The sequence below is a fragment of the Carica papaya genome, chromosome 2 (genome assembly GCF_054855325.1).
Source record: "Carica papaya isolate Zhongbai chromosome 2, ASM5485532v1, whole genome shotgun sequence".
NCBI lineage: Eukaryota > Viridiplantae > Streptophyta > Magnoliopsida > Brassicales > Caricaceae > Carica > Carica papaya.
The window spans coordinates 33,272,986-33,291,045 of record NC_142310.1 but is presented as its reverse complement, the minus strand read 5'-3'; the positions used below and the strand labels follow the sequence as shown (position 1 = coordinate 33,291,045).

Below are 18,060 nucleotides of genomic sequence, written 5' to 3'. Positions count from 1 at the left end.
TTAGAAATCTCCTTATAATTCACCCTAAAAATATAATTATTTCATTTGAATATTTTTATTATTACTATATTTTTTAGTTTACAATCATATGCGGCTTTATTATGTTTTTCTTTTGGTACTCGTACCAAACATCGCCTTAAAATAATAACTTCTCATGTGGATTCAACTTTTTAAGTAGTAGTTTATCCTTACAATTGGTTTTTGTTTTCTCTTTAACAACAAACAATCCCTATATATTTTGACTATGACCAACCACAAATATATATATATATATATATATATAGAGGGATCAATTATATGGAGAACAGGTCTGGAATTTTTTAAACTTTAATACCCAAATCACATCTGTATGATCTTAAATATTGACCTGTTTTTTTTTTTTTTTTTTTTCTTTCTTTCTTTCTGGGCATTGACACCCAATTTATGGTACACCACTTTCTCTTCTCTGTTGATCAAGAAAACCCAATAGACATCATGTATATAGGAAAGTATGTGAAATAAATTATTGGTATATACACACATATATATATATATATAAGGAAAAAAGGTGGTAGGGAAGTGGGTATCCATTAAATTAATTGATAAGATCACTTGTTGTGAGAATCAGATCTTCTTCACATGAAAATATAGAGAAGTTCAGACCTTAATTACAACTTAATGTGTTAGTAAGTATTCAATTACTTACAAACCATTTTATATAGCAGTAAAAGAACAGAGAATTGAACCCAGTTGATCGTGCAATTTTTACAATTTTTTTTCAATGAACCCAAAATACATGATCATATACATATATATATATATATGTATATTTATACAGCTTATAAATTTCTAATTTTATCAAAAAACAAAAGAGAAAAAAACATAATTAAATTGTCAATTCTATGGGATATATTTTTCATCTCTCATGAAATCAACCCAATACAAGATTGAATCCAGAGTTTTACATCTCATCGTAAAACCAAGTTTATCAGCTTTCTCTCTACTCCCCAGAAGCTTAACAGGACACCTAAACAACACATCTAAAAATTCCCAATTCGCTAATTCCTCCATTGTCGTCTCAATCAATCCTTCCTTCTCCACTATCTCCTCCCACACTACCTCCTTCCCTCTCATCGCTTCAGCGAATCGGAATTCCTCCGAAAACATCTTTTTCGTAATTTCCAGACCGAATTTCTTCCCCACCGCCGGCCATATCTCCTTCCAGGTGAAGCTGTTTCCATTAATGGAGTTGAAAGCTTGGCCATCAATGGCGGATATTTCTTCATTGGTGGCCGCCCAGATGTGCTGCTCAGCTACCAAACGCGCATCTGAACCGTCGATCCAAAACTCTTCCCAACATTCCCTTTTCCCTCCGAAGACGAAAGGCAAAGACAGATGCTTGCAGATTGCTGCATAAACACACAGACTCCCCATGAAATTAAACATTGTTCTCTTTGAACTCCCCAGTAATAAACCAGGCCGGTGAACAGACCAACCCAATTTATTATTACCATTATTATTATTATCAAGTTTCCGCTGGATCAGATCTTCTAACGCGTAGTAGAAGTTGTAACCTGAGCTAACTCGTGGAGATTCTTCATCGTAAACTCGGCTGAGTTCATTTGAATTCGCCTGGATTGATGCGTAATGCTTCAGTCCTGTCTGGAGAGAAAGATGCTTCAAGGATTTAGCAACCGGGAGGATAACATTCAACGCGTTGGACAGCATTTCCCTGTTCTGCTCACTGCATTCTGGTGAGTCAAGAGGGAATTGACTCGCCCAAGTGACCCAAAACATGTGAGTCACGTCTCTTAAAAAGGATAGTTTCTGTTTGGTTTCATTAGGGTTTAGCAGGTCGCAGGAGATGAAGGTGTAGTTCTGAGTTTGGATTGGTATGATCTCTGCGGGAAACCTGGCGATCCCATAAACTTTCCATCTGGGTTTTGAGCTTAATCGCTTGGCAAGCTCTCGACCCACCAGCCCTGTAACGCCAAAGATGACAGCAACATTGGTGGTGTACTGGTACTGGTACTGGTCTGTTTGATCTGTCAATCCGCAATCGATGGGTTCTTTAGCTGCTGCAGAAACCATTGACACAAGCCTGGATTCTCTGGTTGATCTGCTTGAAATTTGAACCATATTGTTGTAGGACACAAGATCATGCAGTATTGATGTTGGTCGATTATGCAAGGGAAATATGATGTATGGTGTATATATATATATATATATATGTATATATAGAGTAGTAGAGAGAAGTGCAATTCTTTTGAGGGAGGAATTCTGGAGCTTGCCTGTTACGTTATTAACATTGATTATTAATACACTATTATGCTATGGTGCTAGTTGTTATAAGATATAGGCAACATCATGTTTATGCATAGATACATATCTATATATATATATTGAAAAAATCAGATTGTAAGTCTGAGCAGATTTTCTGGGGTTTCTGAAATTTGATTTAATGGTAAAAAATCTGAGTGTATCTTTGTGAGACCTTGTTTGTATGATATATTATATTCCTCCAATGAAATAAAAAAGAATTTTACTTAAATTCAAAGGATAGTGTTTGATTATTTTGAAGAGAATTCTTATTATGACATAAAATGATTTGCTTTTCACTGGATTATGCAGATATATAATTTTAATATATAAAAATTTAATTAATCTAAAAATTAATTAATTATTGTTTAATTAAACGGTAAATATTTTGTCTTTTGCTATGAACTTTTTATTTAATAATTATATTTAAATGGAAAATTTAAGAGCAAGCAGATTGTGACCTATGGCCGTTACAATGCTGGCATTCCTGGTTGCAACCAAGCTTAAAATATGACTGATTATTAGGGGGCCTAACGTGTCGACTTCTCCATTAATGGTCAAATTTTTGTCTAATTGAATTATTATATATACACACATATATGTATATGTGTGTATTTAGATTGCTGGGAGTTTTGTTAAAGAGAGAAATACTATATATATTATTATACATGTGTATGTATATTTGTTATAGTTTATCCTACCCAAAAAGATTGAAGAGTTACAGTGTAGTAGTTGATATTTGAATATTTGGATTAAATTTTCTTTTGTATATATATATATATATATATATATGTATATGGTAATAATATTAATAATAATAATATATAAAACAGATGTCATTTAATGGATTTCCTATCTAATTAAGATGTTTATTATTGCTAAACTTAAAAAAGAAATCAAAATTCTAGATTAACTATATATAATCTAATTATATTTATGTTCTATTCTAGAATATTCAATATCTATTTGAAATTCTATTCTATATTAATTATGAACATAATTATATATTTGGGGAGAGGAGGAGGGAACGGTGTCGTTTGGAGAAGAGGGAGCTGACGACTAGGATGAGATGGGATGGACGGTCAGGATGAGAGGTAGGTGGGATATAAATCGGAAAAGAAAAAGAAAAGAAGAAAAGAAAAGAGGGAAAAACAGAGAGGAGGAAATGGGGAAGAGAAGATTCGAGAGAGAGAGAAGCCGGAGCAGGAAGGAACGAGAAGAGAGAGTAGGAGAAGGAAGACGGTGACGGTGCGAGCTACGGAAGTACAGAAAAAAAAAGGTGGAGACTTGTAACGGCCCCGGAAATATTAAAATGAAATGAGTATTTAAATATATCAAATGCGGAAGCGAGATCAAAATTTCAGTTAACATCCCTTACACGAAAAACCAAAAACGTACTTAAAATATAAAAGATTAAACTAACTAAGAGAGAAACTCGAAAATAAAACTATGAGTATGACTACAGAGTCTCTAGGCATCCCCTTCGTCGTCCTCCTGCGGAACGGGCTCGGGAACCATGTCTTCCTGATCTGAAATGGTTAAATAAGGAGTGAGCTACACTAGCCCAGTAAGAACATCACGATATCTCACCGTCACGGAGGTAAAGGTGGGTAGAAAAACACAAAAAGACCAATGGAGCATAATTTACAATAAACTCGTTTATTAACATGAAAACCTTCACCATCCACTTACCTCGGTGGAATTTATGAAAACAATATAAGAAAAATAATAACATTATCATAATCATGGAATAATATAAGCTGTAAAACATAACACTTATCACGCCTCTTGTAATTCAATCATTGTACAACATATCTTTTTCTCATTTACCAGCCTACTAGTATCCGTGGGGGTCCATAGGGGTTCCGCTACCCGTTAACCTTTAACATTCATAATCAGTTTCCAGGGCCGTCCCCATACCCCGTCCGGTATGGGCGCCAAAACCATGAACCTCAATACCCCGTCCGGTATAAGGGTGAAACGGGCCGTCCCCATACCCCATCCGGTATGGGCGCCAAAACCATAAACCTCAATACCCCGTCCGGTATGAGGGTGAAACGGGCCGTCCCCATACCCCGTCCGATATGGGTGCCAAAACCATAAGATCTCCATACCCCGTCCGGCATGTGAGACCACAATCCCGGTAGGGTTCCCTACGGACCTGGTCCGTCCACCATCTCCCAGGATATCTAGTTAGGCTGACCCTCATAATACAATTATCAGTCTACACAATCTTTCATTTTCCTTTTCCTCAGTCAGCATCATCAATTCACATACAAACAAGCAAAACATTAATTCATGCCGAACAGACAACATACAGTATCAGTTTTTCAGTCATTCAACCCATGATTAATAAAAACGTAGTATTTGCACACAAATCTGTAAAATGAACACATCAAACCTCATTTTGCATTTAAAGCTGTAAACAGGCTAAATAACAGTAAATCACCAATCACACTAGACTCGGGCTCCATTAGCCACCTTAAGCAATTTCACACATTCGTTAATTCAAGAAATACCGTTTTATCATTTTGAACTTTAATACCGTGATAGGAAATAGGGTGAGGGGTCCTTACTTATTTTCGGGATCCGAATACGATTCACAGTGCGCCTGCAGGCCGTCCCTAATTTTCCCTGAATTTTTCCCGAGGAACTGAAACACACTAATAGTACCTGCACGTGTTCCAAAAAAAAAAATCCAAATTAGGCCCAGGGCCCCTTTCGGATCAAATCGCAACTCCGGCACGGCGGCTCCGCCGTGCTCCGGCGACGGCGCCGCCGCTGGCGGCGGCGAGTCGCCTCGGGTTGGCTGTTTTCGGCCGTTTTCGGCCACACTCGCATTGGTCCTTGTCAGAAAACAAACCTAGGGCCCTCGGGGGGCCAAAAATCACGGAAAAGCGGAGCTTACCGGCGGCGGCGCTCTCGGGTACGGCGGCTCTCCGGCGAGGTTCGTGTTTTGGTGATTCGGCTTCGGTCAACCTGTAGAGAAAAGAATGGTGATCACGGTGATATAAAAATTGCATCGAACGGAGGCCGGGAAGGACCTCGTCGGAGGCAAAAACCGAGAGGGGCGCGGCGGCGCCGCTGGGTTTCGGCCGCGTATTCCGGCCGTTTGGCCGCGATTTCGGCCTCAATTTGGCCATAGGAGGAATCAGCGGAGAAAAACGAGTCGAGGGTATGAAATTTACCTCGATCGGCGGTCGAAAATTTCCCCGGTGCGGCGGCGGGTGGCGGCGGTCGGCCTCTGGTTCGTCTTCTCCGGCGAGCGACAGGCGGCGGGCGGCTAGGGTTTGTGATCTGGTGTGGGGGTTCTATTTATAACCCCTTGCCTTTTGATCACAGCCGTTCATTTCGTTTTAATCTGGGCCGTTCATTTTTGATTGAATCTGGGCCGTCCGTGTGATTGAATCTGGGCCGTCCGATCGCGCGATTGATCTGGGCCGTCGGATCGCACCCACGGGGATCGCCAACGTGGCTCCTTTCGGAGTGACGCGGTCTTGCCACGTGGCAGGCCCCGGTTGGCCGGGACTGCTGACCGGGCCTGCTGACGTGGCTGCTGACGTGGCCCCCCTTTTTTTTTTTTTCCTCCTTTCCGGGTGCTACAAGACTGGAGGTATGGTAAATTTAAATTTCAAGTGTAGGATGAGGATGAAATATGGAGTTGTGGCTGTAAGTTTTGAGGAAATATATGAACAGCTAAGGAATGGAGTAGAAAACTATGATAGATGGAATAGGAGAGTGGAAAGAGACTGTGAGTTCGTGGAAATGTGGATTGGAACTATGAGTAAAAGGAAATGGAGGAAGCTGCGGGAGGATAGATTGATGAGTTCGGTGAGTGAGTGAGTTACCATTAGAGGAAGGAATACGGTGATTGAAAAGGTGCAAGGGAGTTCGTAGGGAGGTTATGTGAGTTGGAGTGACTTTGGACGGACAAAACGCGCACGGGTGAAGAGTGCTGGAAGCCAAGGTAAAAAAAAGAGGAGGCAAGAGAGGTATGGAGAGGGGAACAGTTAGATGCATAATGAGTATAGAAGGGTAGTAGGAGAGAAGTTGAAAGAGGAAGATAGGGAGAGGTAGAGTGCTGTGAGAAAGTGATATTGTTAGGAAGAAGATGATAGGAAGCTGAGACAAACAAAGAGAAGGGAAGAAAGGGATGGAGAGTGAATTGGTTGCTAACAGGGAGTGTAGGCATGTAGGGGTGGAGTGTGAGCATTTTAGAAATTAGGGAGTAGAAAATGTAGGCTTGTAGTGGTTGTGTGTGTGTGTGGTTGGAATAGAGGTGTATTAGTGTAAATGTGTTGTGTATGGGTGTGCGTTGCATGTGAATGTATGTTGGTGTAAATGCTGTAAATTTAGGAATTATATAGGTGAGCACTCGGTGTAAAGGTGTAGTGGTGTACATGTGGTAAGTGTGAGTGTGTGTTGTATGGGGATGTGCGTGTAGGTTCTATAAATATGTTAAAGAATTTGAGAGTTTCAGGACAATGTTGTTGGTTTAGGAACAGTTTATGTTGGAATACACGTCGTGGGGGTTAAGTATGCGAATCTACTGGGCACTTGAGTAGGAACGAGGTGAAATTATCTTAAAGGTGGTTAAGCTGTGGGACGCCGATATTGGTTGTCGTTACCTAGAAAGAGTAAGTCGATCACTGATAGTGGTGATATTTTGAGGTTTCTGACGGGTAAGGTGTTGAGTCGCCGATGTTGGTGACGGAAGAAAATAGTACTGGTGTGTGTGAGTGGCCAATTAGGAGTCGAGTGATAGAAGGATAAATAATGGTTGCCGATACTGGTGACGGATGAGAATAACCGTGTCGCTGAGTGGCCGAGTCAGGGCCAAGGGGGTTGATATTGGGGGATGATTACACCTAGTATGAATAATAATTAACTATTGGGGAGACGTAGTAATACCGTAGAGTTAAAGAGTAGGAAGAAAGCATGACTTAGGCAACGGGAAGGGAAAACATATAAAAATAGGGTTTTAATTTAGTTTGTATGTTATACTTATGACTTAAATTTTACTGTATTGAGTTATATGTACTCATTTTTTATTATTTACAGAGGAAGTAGGGATGGAGTCAGGATCGGAGTTGCTGGTTTTCGAACCTAGCATATAGAGGAAACGAAGCAGGGATTACTATCGGTAGAATTGGGAACTTACATAGTTGGTAGTAATGTAGATCGTATGTCATCTGAGGATGTATGAATTTATGCTCTACTGTATTGATGCATTTATGGTTGAAGGTTTCTATTTGACATTGAGTAATAGGTTGTGGTCGTTTCTTTTTTGTGTGTGTGACTGATTTGGAATGAGATACTAGTAGTCGGCACATTGAACTGTTTGAGACTACGCCGCTTAAGAAAAAAAAAAACGGGGCGTTACATATAGGATACTTGTAAAAAAATTTATGTAAAAACTCAAACACTCTATTAGAGATTTCGAGCTTGTAACTTAGAAATAGTAAAATAAACAATACTAAAATTTATAAATTAGCGAAAGTAATTAGAGTTTAGGGTTATATTCCTTACACAACTTACTTAAAATGCCCAATAGAACTACGGATATGCCTTTAAAATTTTAATAGGAAAAACATACGAGAAAATAAATATCATTAACCTCTACTCAAAACTGACGAAGTGGAGAGGTAATCTCTTAAATAGTTTCTTACTGTTTACAATCTAGATCTTAATCATTTTGATCTTAAATGGTTAATAATAAAGAGATGAACTACACTAACTTAATAAGAATATCAACGTTTTATCACTGATACGAAAAATTAAAGGATTGTAGAAAACATAAAACAATAAATGAATCTCATTTTTAATAAAACTCGAATGCTAGTGCATTCACTATTCGTTTAACTGAAAACGTTTTACTTTCTTAACTCATCTGTAAATTTTTAAATGTCATTTATTAAAATAAGAATCAGAATAGGAATCCACAGTATGCATTCTAAAAAATATATAACAATTAACGCTACGTTATTTTTTAAAATTGAATTTCTTACTATATTCATCTCTATCATTTTATCTTTCCTACCTGTGTTGCTGGGGTTTTATAGGGATCTCCACTATACCTGGACACAAATATTTTCTCTATAATGAAACGATCATCCTCATACTCCGTCCGGTAACGAGCACTAAAATACACTATCGCGTCAATATCCCATCCGTTGACGAGCACTAAAACACACAACCGTGTTAATACCTCGTCCAGTACAAGCATAATTGAAACAATTCCCAACCTTGTCCGATAATAAAACTTCTCAGCCCTGTATGACTGAGGTAACATTCACGGTAGGGTTCACCCGATGCACCAAGTTCGTACACTCTTTTCCAAAACACTCGGTAAGCTCCTTCATTCAACACAATTAATTCACGCATATCTTTTCTTTTATTTACTGTTTAGCCCTAAAAGACATGTATATATGTATCCCAAACAACATATAAGCACATAATTCATATTTTAAAGTTTGTACATGAAATAAGCATACATCATGCCGACAGAAACATATTATACACACAATAGGATGACATGACAACATAGATCAAGAAATCTTATCATGCTAGTTATAGATTTAAAATGAATAAACTAAGGTAAGTAAAGCAATGAATAGATAAGCATAATAGACGATTGAAGAAATAACTACTGTAATTAAAACTCAAAAAAAGAATAGACTGATGAATTACTTACTCCATTAGCAACATGTACTTAATTAATTAAAGGACGACTAGTTAACTAAAATTTCTATTTATTATCTGTTTGTCTTTAATTTAAATGTAATAGAAAAAAATAGTGAGAAATTCTTATCCTGGGTCAATGTCCAGAACACTATTTTTTTTACTACAGTTCCCAGTTCTTAAATTTCTTAGGTTTTCTTGTTAAGATCAGAGTGCATGTCAAAATAGTGTGAAAATATACGAGAAATGGCTAAAAAGGCAAAAATCTTATCGGGGGGTCGAGTTTGGATTCTGGCATGGCAGCACCACCATGCTCCATAGCCTGGTCCTCATTCTCCAGCAGCTCCTCCTCTTAGTCAGGCTGGTTCTCAGTGAAAATCTGTTTAAATCATGGTTAGGAGGTGTCTATCAGTGAAAAGAAGAAAAAAAATCGAAGTTTACTGGTAGTTTCAGCCTTCCGGTACGACGGCTCAGCTGGGCTTTGCCATCCCTCTCTCGTGGTTTGTGATTGTTCTCAGTTCCCTTGCAACTAAAACAAGTTATATGGCTAAGGGTGGAAAAATAGAGAAAACGATAAGAATTTTCGGCTTACCGGAGCCTTTTCGGCATTCTGGCACGGTGACATCGGCGTTTCTCCGGCAGTGGGTCTTCTTCTGACCGCCTCTCTTCTTCTTCTCTGGCTTGTGGGTGTTGGCTAGGGTTAGGTTTTTTTTACGAAAAAGAGGTTTAAATACCTCTCTTCGATCTATCCCAGTCGTCCATTTTGGGAGACATGGAAGCACGCGGGTCGTCTGATCGTGCATGTTTAGGAAATCGATCTGAGCCATCCATCAAGGTCTGCGTGGGGCATCAGGAGTCGTCCGATCAGGGTCTATTCATGGAATCAATCTAGGTCGTTCGTGTGCGTAGGAGTGAACATGGGCCATTGGATTGTCCTGACACGCGGATCGTCCGCGTAGAGCATGTGCCAGCGTGTCTGTCACGCAGCACATTCTAACTCGCCGTGCTACCAATGTGATCATCCTACATGGCTCATTTCTTTTAATTTGCGAAGTGGTCATGTTTTTCCAGATTTCTTTCAAAAATACCGTCCCATTATTTACAGTTTGGCCATAAATTCTGAAAATTATTTTAAAAATGTTTAAAATGCATTTTTTAAAAAAATAATTAAAAATAAACTCTATTATTTTTATTATTATTTTAAAAATTAAATTACATTATTTCGAATCTAAATCTCGAATTCGAAATGTTACAATTTATAATATATTTGTGAAGTAACGAGTTTTATGTTTTTAATAATATTTAAATTTATAATTATTAAATATACTATAAAAATTATTTGTATAGTATAGAATGTTAATTTTTTTTTTGTATTTCAATAAAATTATAATGATGATTAAAATTGTAACACTAGTTGTAGTGATGAACATTAAAACTTATAAGAATATTTTTATATTAATTTTTACATACTGAAATTATTTTTTAAATTTTTTTTTCTGTAAACACAGTTTAATAGTTGAACTAATTAAAAAAATTGCATATATGTATATATATATATATATATGTATGTATATATAGACATATGTAGTGCCCTTTCAACTCATCACATGCATGAAGATTCTTTCTTGAATCACTCCTTTTTGTGCTCCCGAAGAATTGGAGGGGGATTTTGATTGTGATGATATATTTCTTCATAATCACTTAAATTAATTATTATTATTAATATTAAATATAATTTCACATGATGAACATTCTGGATTTAGTCATCAATGACATCTACTTTTATTTTTTTTTATCGGAGATGGGTTATTTTTTTTTATATTCAATTTATTTTTTTTAATTTTTAAAAATAAAACATTTATGATCCCATATTAAAAAATTATAAAAGATCGTACTAATATTAATGATCAAAAAGTTTGAAGAAATAAAAGAGAAGAAAGTATCACGTTACGTGTCTACATGTATTTTATAAATTAAAAAATATGCATAATTAAATTAAAATTTTAACTCGATTTAAATTTTATAATTTATTTTATGATAATTCACTCATTTTTTAGTTTGTAATTTTTTTTATTTTAATTTAATTGATTTTAAACTGCAACGTACAAAAAAATATTTTTTAAAAAATGAATGATTTAATATAATAGATTTTTAAATTAAGTTTTTATATATCTCTCAATAATTTTTTTAATAAAAATTTATATATTTTATTAATTAAATAATATATATATATATATATAATAACTCACATTTTTTTATGAAAACACGTGAAATTTGAGCTCACATCATCGTATAAACAAATAAAAATACTAACCATGCTAACAAATATATAAATTAATTTAATTTTTTTATAATTACTAACGATACGGTTATCAAATAATTAAAACTTTTATATTTTCTTTAAATATTTTTAATTTATATACCATTAAGAATATAAGTGAGCGGGTTAGGCAGCTAAAATCCCAAGACTCTGCCTTTTAGCTCCTATATTTTACTGCTAAAAACCTAACAGTTACAGTCAGTGAATTGTTAATATTTTATTAAGGTAGCTAGTGAGAGTCTTTGTGACACAAGCATATAATTGGTTCCATTATATTTTAGATGAATGATTAAAATTAAATATTTAACTGTTAATAATTTTTTATGCAAAATTGTTGGAATAATAATACCCATAGAAAATATAGCCTATAACTATGAATTAACAAAAAAAAGTAGGCAAAATTTCTAGCTACCACAATTTCTAAATAAAAAAAACAATAAACAATAATAGAATAGATTAAACATTAAATTAATAATTTTTAATAATAAATAATAGCAAGATTTTTGCCTCTTATAATTAAGGAGGGCACTAACCCACTTGGCCAATAAATGAAAGTTGACAAGTTGACGGGGCAACACCCATTCAAGATTTTTTTTTAATGGAGAGAAAATTTAATAACGAATTATTTGAATAATAAAAATAAGTAAATATTTTTAGATTTTTTTTATAAAAAATATATATTTCAAGAATATCAAGTGATTTTTTTTTTTTTATTCATTGAAGAACATTACATATAATAAATTCAATTTTAACCAAATTTAATAAATTATCAAACACAAAATACCTTATTTTTTTTTTATTGCAAGATATACATTCATTTTTCAATGAGAAGTTGTTGAATCTTCTCTTTTGGTTCTTCTCTCAATTTTCTTTTTCTTCCTCCATTAAATTCCAAAAAAAAAAAAAAAAAAAAGAGACAAGATCGATGCTGAATTCTCTCCACAGCATCCACTCTGTCTGATCTCAGAATGCAAATGAAATTTCAGGTTTTCTGCTTGACTCCGGCCAGGCCGTCAAGATCGATCCCCGATTACATGAACAAAACTCCGAAAATCGATGGTTTAGCTCCCAAATTGGTGGGAAATTGATCTGATTAATCAAGTTTATTAAAAAAGTAAATCAGTAGGGAATATATTTATCGATTAAGTTTCTTGATTTTAATTGGGTTAATTGGGGGATTAAGACCCATGTAACTTACTCGCAGGAACTTTGTGAACAAAAAAGCAAGCACCAATAACAACGTAGCAGAGGAAAAGAATCACTCCTTTCATGTAATGTGAAGTTCCATCCTGAAATTAATTACGTTTTCTAATTAGGTTAATTAATCACCATACGTATTTTAGGAATGATTGTAATAATAAACACAAAATTAAGAGAGATATGTGTATATATATATATATATATACAAACCTGCAAAGTGAAGGCTGTCACCAGTATGGCGAAGGCAAGACAACCAGTTTCGAGAAGATTGAAATCAAGATCCATCTGGATTCTCATTATCCAGGCAACAATCACACATAAAGGAACCTTTAAAAACAAAAATGATTAATTATTAATTGGGATTAATTAGCCAATTATACAAATTTAATTTAAATAACAAGCTAATTACTCTTCTACTTTTCATTTTTCATTTTTTTGGTTAAAAAAAAAATTATATTTGTTATTAATTGTCAATGAGTCTTACCACAAACATTGAGATTTGAGTTCCAGAACCTAAAGCAACGCCCAGAGAAATGTCCTGCAAATTAGTAGTATCATACACCAAATTGTTATATTATATTATATATATATATTTATATTAATAATTTAATTACATGATTAAAAACATTAATAGTTGATAATTAATTAATTAATTCAACTTTTTAGATTGAAATACACATATATATATATATGTATGTATGTAAATACCAGCTTGTTCTTGAAAGCAAAAATGATGGATCCAGCATGTTCTGCAGCATTGCCCACAATTGGCAGCAATATAATGCTGATGAAGCTTACAGAAATACCCCATGATTCCGATGCAGCCTAGTCATTGAAATACAATTAATAAATTAATTGATCATGATCATAATCATTCATATATATATATATATATATATAATACAAGTAAAATTGCAAATGTGGCTTATAATTAGATATAATTAATTAATTATTAAATCTTATTATATATATACATACATATGTATACCTCAATCGTGCCGACAACATACTCGGATAACATAGCTATGATGACTGTCATGCCAACCAACCAGGTAAATGCACTCCAAAATCCAATTACTGGCTTCTCTTCATCTTCATCTTCCTGCTCGTATATACCAAATTTATATATGACAATATACAAGTATTAATTTCATTCTCAACTTAATTAGAGGAACTAATTAAAAAATTATTGGGTTTTTACGTTAATGTGTAATGAATTAAAATTTTGATATTTGTATATAGATATAATAAATATATAACCTGTTGAGATTCAAAGAATTGTCTGTGAGTTTTAAGCTGGAAAAATATATAAGCAAGATACGCGAGAAGCATAACAATGCTGCTGGCTCTTGACAGGTTGAGTCTAGACTCAGCACTAAAACTACTTTCTCCTCCTCCAACTGCATATTTAAACATCAATGGCAGCATATGGCATAACAATCCCAGCAATAGCAGCAACGAGTTCACGTCTGCCTGTTTCTGTACATCCAAAATTTAATTCATTAAATTTAAGAAGGTATTTATGAATCGTGTTTTGTTAAATAATTAAATTGAAATTCCATCGTACTCTGTCGTATGTTTGTTGCTTTTTGAGGTTGGCTAAGCCTCCGCAGAGAAGAGAAGTGCCAAGAACAAGAAGGAGATTGGAAATAATGGAACCCAAGAGGGAGTATTTAAGAACATATATTTTGTTTTGGTATAGAGCAAATAATGATATTATCAGCTCTGTTGCATTCCCACATGTTGCATTTAAAAGTCCTCCAACTGCAATTTTTAAACCCTAATTTAATTCTCAAAATATAGAAAAAAAAAAATATATATATATATATATATTAAATGTTGTCCAGATTTTATAGGTATATATACCTGTTGGACCTGTATAATATGCAATTTGTCTGTCACAAGTTTTAAGAAAAAATGAAAATGTTAGAAAAATATTATACACATAGCTATATATACATATATGTATATGTAGTTTTTTCTTTCTGTATTTCTGTAAACTTACTCGGTCAAGAAGCTGACTCTTTCAGCTAGTGGAGTGAGCCCAATTAAGCTCAAGGCAAATATCCAAGGCTGCATGTACAAATACCAAAATACTTTTATCATTCATTACTATAATTAAACATCAATACAAAATCAAAAATTTCCAAGAAAATAAAAATGATTCAAACATAAATATAAATATAATGCTCCTCTATATCAATTATAACATAATTTTTTTTTAACGAATATATACAAAAACGTGTAAAATGACTTAAACAACTAATTTTTTATGAAGGGTGCGAAGGATCCATCATGTCTTTTTTTTTTTTTAATCCTCTAATTGTTTACTCCATTTTTGAAAAGAAATAGAAAAAAAAGGTTGATGACGATGAAGAACCCTAGCTAATTATAGCTAGGATTAGACTCAATTAAACTTACCCTTCCAAACTTGTAAACATCGGCGACAATAGCTAAAGGTACAGCAGGGAAGAGAACAGCAAGCTTGGTGCCCAGAATTACTTCTTTCAGATTCGCAAGAAACTGTCTGAGTATCTGAAACCTAACGTTTGAAACCAGCATCGGTTCCGACTTCTTCCTCACCATTGAAGACGACATGTTCTGCGCCGTTCTAATTCCATTCCACGACGTTGTTTCCTTCCCCAAACTCTTGTTCTTTGACTCATCTTCTCCATTTTCAACGTCTGTAAACTCCTGGTAGTTCATACTTTTCTGTTTAACTGATCTCTTGAAGGTGGAGTTTGGGGGTACTAACTACTCTCTATAGGCTGTGCTTATATATATATATATACGTATCTATGTATATATACACATGTATATTTACGGGTTTTGCACGAGGTTCGTTCTTGAAAGGAGATGAGGTAATTGAGTGAAGTAAATTTTTGTGGCCATGCAGCTTCCTCGAATTTTCGTAGTTTGTTTCTATTATGTGAATGGCTTTACACTTGTAGCCATGAAGTGTTTAGGTGTCTGCAAGCTTTTGGGTTATGAAAGGTGGCAACAAAAGAGAAAGAAAACGTAAATGAACTGTTATATATGCGTGCTCAACATTAATATCGTAAAGCTTTTATATATCAATATTTGCGTGTATGCATACATATATGTTTATATCATGTACGCAGACAAAAAATTAAAAAATTCATTTTCATTGATTTTATCATTGGAAAATGGAGGTTGAATTATTCCCATCAGTCAAACCCAGATACGATTTTGCAAATTAAAACTATACTTGAATCATCTGGGGTTATATAGTACATGTATTAGTGAGGTTGATTTTTGGGCCAAAAACTTATATATATATATATTGAGGACAAGTATATCGATATATCACTCTGTTAATTACACTTGACAAATAATAATGAAATACGTCTTTCCTTATGTCACACCTTTACTCCTGTCGGTATTGCCTGCCAAAATTAAGAAAGCGGACATCTCATGCTTTAACATGCACGTCACGCAATACGACGTCGTACTCTCAAATTCAGAACTTTCTTAGTATTTTCATAGTTTCCCTTAATATAATCTAATGGCTGTCAATTTATTCAACATATATATATATATATATTTCTAATTCGATTAAATGGGTGATGAAAGATTCATCTGAAAATTATAAATTGTTATTTAGTTGATTTTATATTGGAGTATACTAATGAAAATTAGTCGAAATTTCCTCGTACTTGCCAATATGAGTACTCCATTAAATTTTCCGTCCGACCCTATTCAATTACTTGTTTTTCTTTCTCTTAAGTTTAGGATAAAAATAAATAGAAGTTTACGAAACCCTAACTGATATCATATTTGTTAGATATGGTACATCAGACAAATATTACTTTAAATTTAAAAGCAATTAACTATATTAAATCACATAATTCACATACCTATAAAGTTAATATGTATTGAAAATAATATATATATTTTTTCATAAAGATATAAAAATTACTTCAAATTATAATAAATATTACTGTATATATTATATTTACAAACTTCTCACATTTTACTTTAAATTTAAAAGCAATTAATTAAATTAAATCACATGATCCACGTACGTGTAAAGTTAATATATATAGAAAATAATATACATATTTTTTCATAAAAATATAAAATTATTATGATAAATATTATGTAATTTTTAATAACGAGAATTATTTTATTTTATATATTTTTTTTGAAGTATAAATTTTTATATTTTTGTTAAGAATGACAAATTTTTTTTTTTTTAAGTATTATTATCCAAGAAAACGATACATGTACATATCTACGTTATCATCGGAAAAAAATTAAAAAAATAAAAATCCAAATAGGAAATAGCTTTAGATTATAGATAATAATTATAACTTTATGTTATAAAAAGAAAAACAATTAACACTATATGTGTGATCGGTATACCTTCCCAGTTATATGGTTTAATTTGTTCTTGAAAGAAGATAAGGCGATTGCATCAGTGGCAAGTAGCTTCCTCGAATTTTCTTAGTTTGTTTCTATTTTGTGCCTGGCTATATATATATATATATATATATGTTTGTGTTATAGACACAAATACGCACGTTGGGTCATGATATATATATATATATATATATATTGTACATTAAGAACAAATATATCGATATATCAATCTCTTTCCCTAGTCGCCACCTTTATTTCTGTGGTATGTTTTTTTCAATAAAAAATAAATATATTTATTAATTAGACAATATGTATACACTGATTATAAAATAATACAAATAATTTATAAATGAGAACAGTACATTAATTAATAACTTAGCACAACAAATTTCGAAATATTAAAATTATACATAAATAGATTTTATATTTTTAAAATAGTATTTCACTAATATTTTTTTCTGTCAACTTTTATTATTAGTATTATATACGTATTTATCATGTAACCCAGATGGATGATTGTTTATATTACTTATTATTATTCAAATTTGATCGTATATCATTCAAACATATCATATTTTTAAAAACTATATTATAAAAACAAAAACAAAAACATAGATGTTGTGGTATCTTTAAAGCAATAATAATTAGAAACATGCACACAAAATCTCTAACTCATATTAATATGAGCGGTGACCAAATAATACCAATGATATAAGTATCATTGTATATATATATATATATATATATATAATATTTGTGAACTTTTAATTGTAATTGGAATTTACGTTGTACAAAGAAATGAGTTAAATGGACTGGGTCGTAACATCCCCAAGGCGTGGTCACTCGAGCCCAGTTGATAAATTTATGGGTGGACATTTATTTCGTCCCTGGACCATGCTTGGACAAAGAAAGCAATTTTTTTTGGGTCTGTTCTTGATGTGAATTCAGAATTAAATATTAGTATTGTTAAATTAATTTGGGATTTTAAATGTATTAATTAATAATTCAATAAAAAATAAATTACTATATGCTTTTTAAAAAAATTGTAAATCGTGCAATGAATCAAAAAATTGGGTCCAACTAATCGAAATTTAAAAAAAAAAAAAATTCTATACATCAAATTAAAGTTCTATTTTAAAGATGGTATCTTTAATACCATCCATTTGTTGAGGTGTTCA

At 33.2% G+C, this 18,060-nt stretch overlaps 2 protein-coding genes across 2 annotated transcripts; both read right to left on the bottom strand.

Annotated features, from left to right (window-relative positions):
- Positions 1-730: 730 nt before the first annotated feature.
- On the bottom strand, positions 731-2,263 carry LOC110810004 (NAD(P)-binding Rossmann-fold superfamily protein). The gene has a single exon (XM_022036030.2). It carries the CDS (start codon positions 2,116-2,118, stop codon positions 880-882), a length of 1,239 nt encoding a protein of 412 aa, XP_021891722.2. The 5' UTR covers positions 2,119-2,263; the 3' UTR covers positions 731-879.
- A 9,802-nt stretch (positions 2,264-12,065) lies between these two features.
- Positions 12,066-15,406, bottom strand: LOC110823717 (vacuolar cation/proton exchanger 3-like). Its single transcript, XM_022054171.2, has 11 exons — positions 14,921-15,406; positions 14,505-14,572; positions 14,366-14,394; positions 14,067-14,263; positions 13,760-13,978; positions 13,488-13,601; positions 13,208-13,324; positions 12,984-13,037; positions 12,710-12,826; positions 12,498-12,588; positions 12,066-12,388 (listed from the first exon to the last, which is right to left on the bottom strand). The coding sequence occupies exons 1-11, from the start codon at positions 15,203-15,205 to the stop codon at positions 12,330-12,332; spliced, it is 1,350 nt and encodes a 449-aa protein (XP_021909863.1). The 5' UTR covers positions 15,206-15,406; the 3' UTR covers positions 12,066-12,329.
- Positions 15,407-18,060: the final 2,654 nt, after the last annotated feature.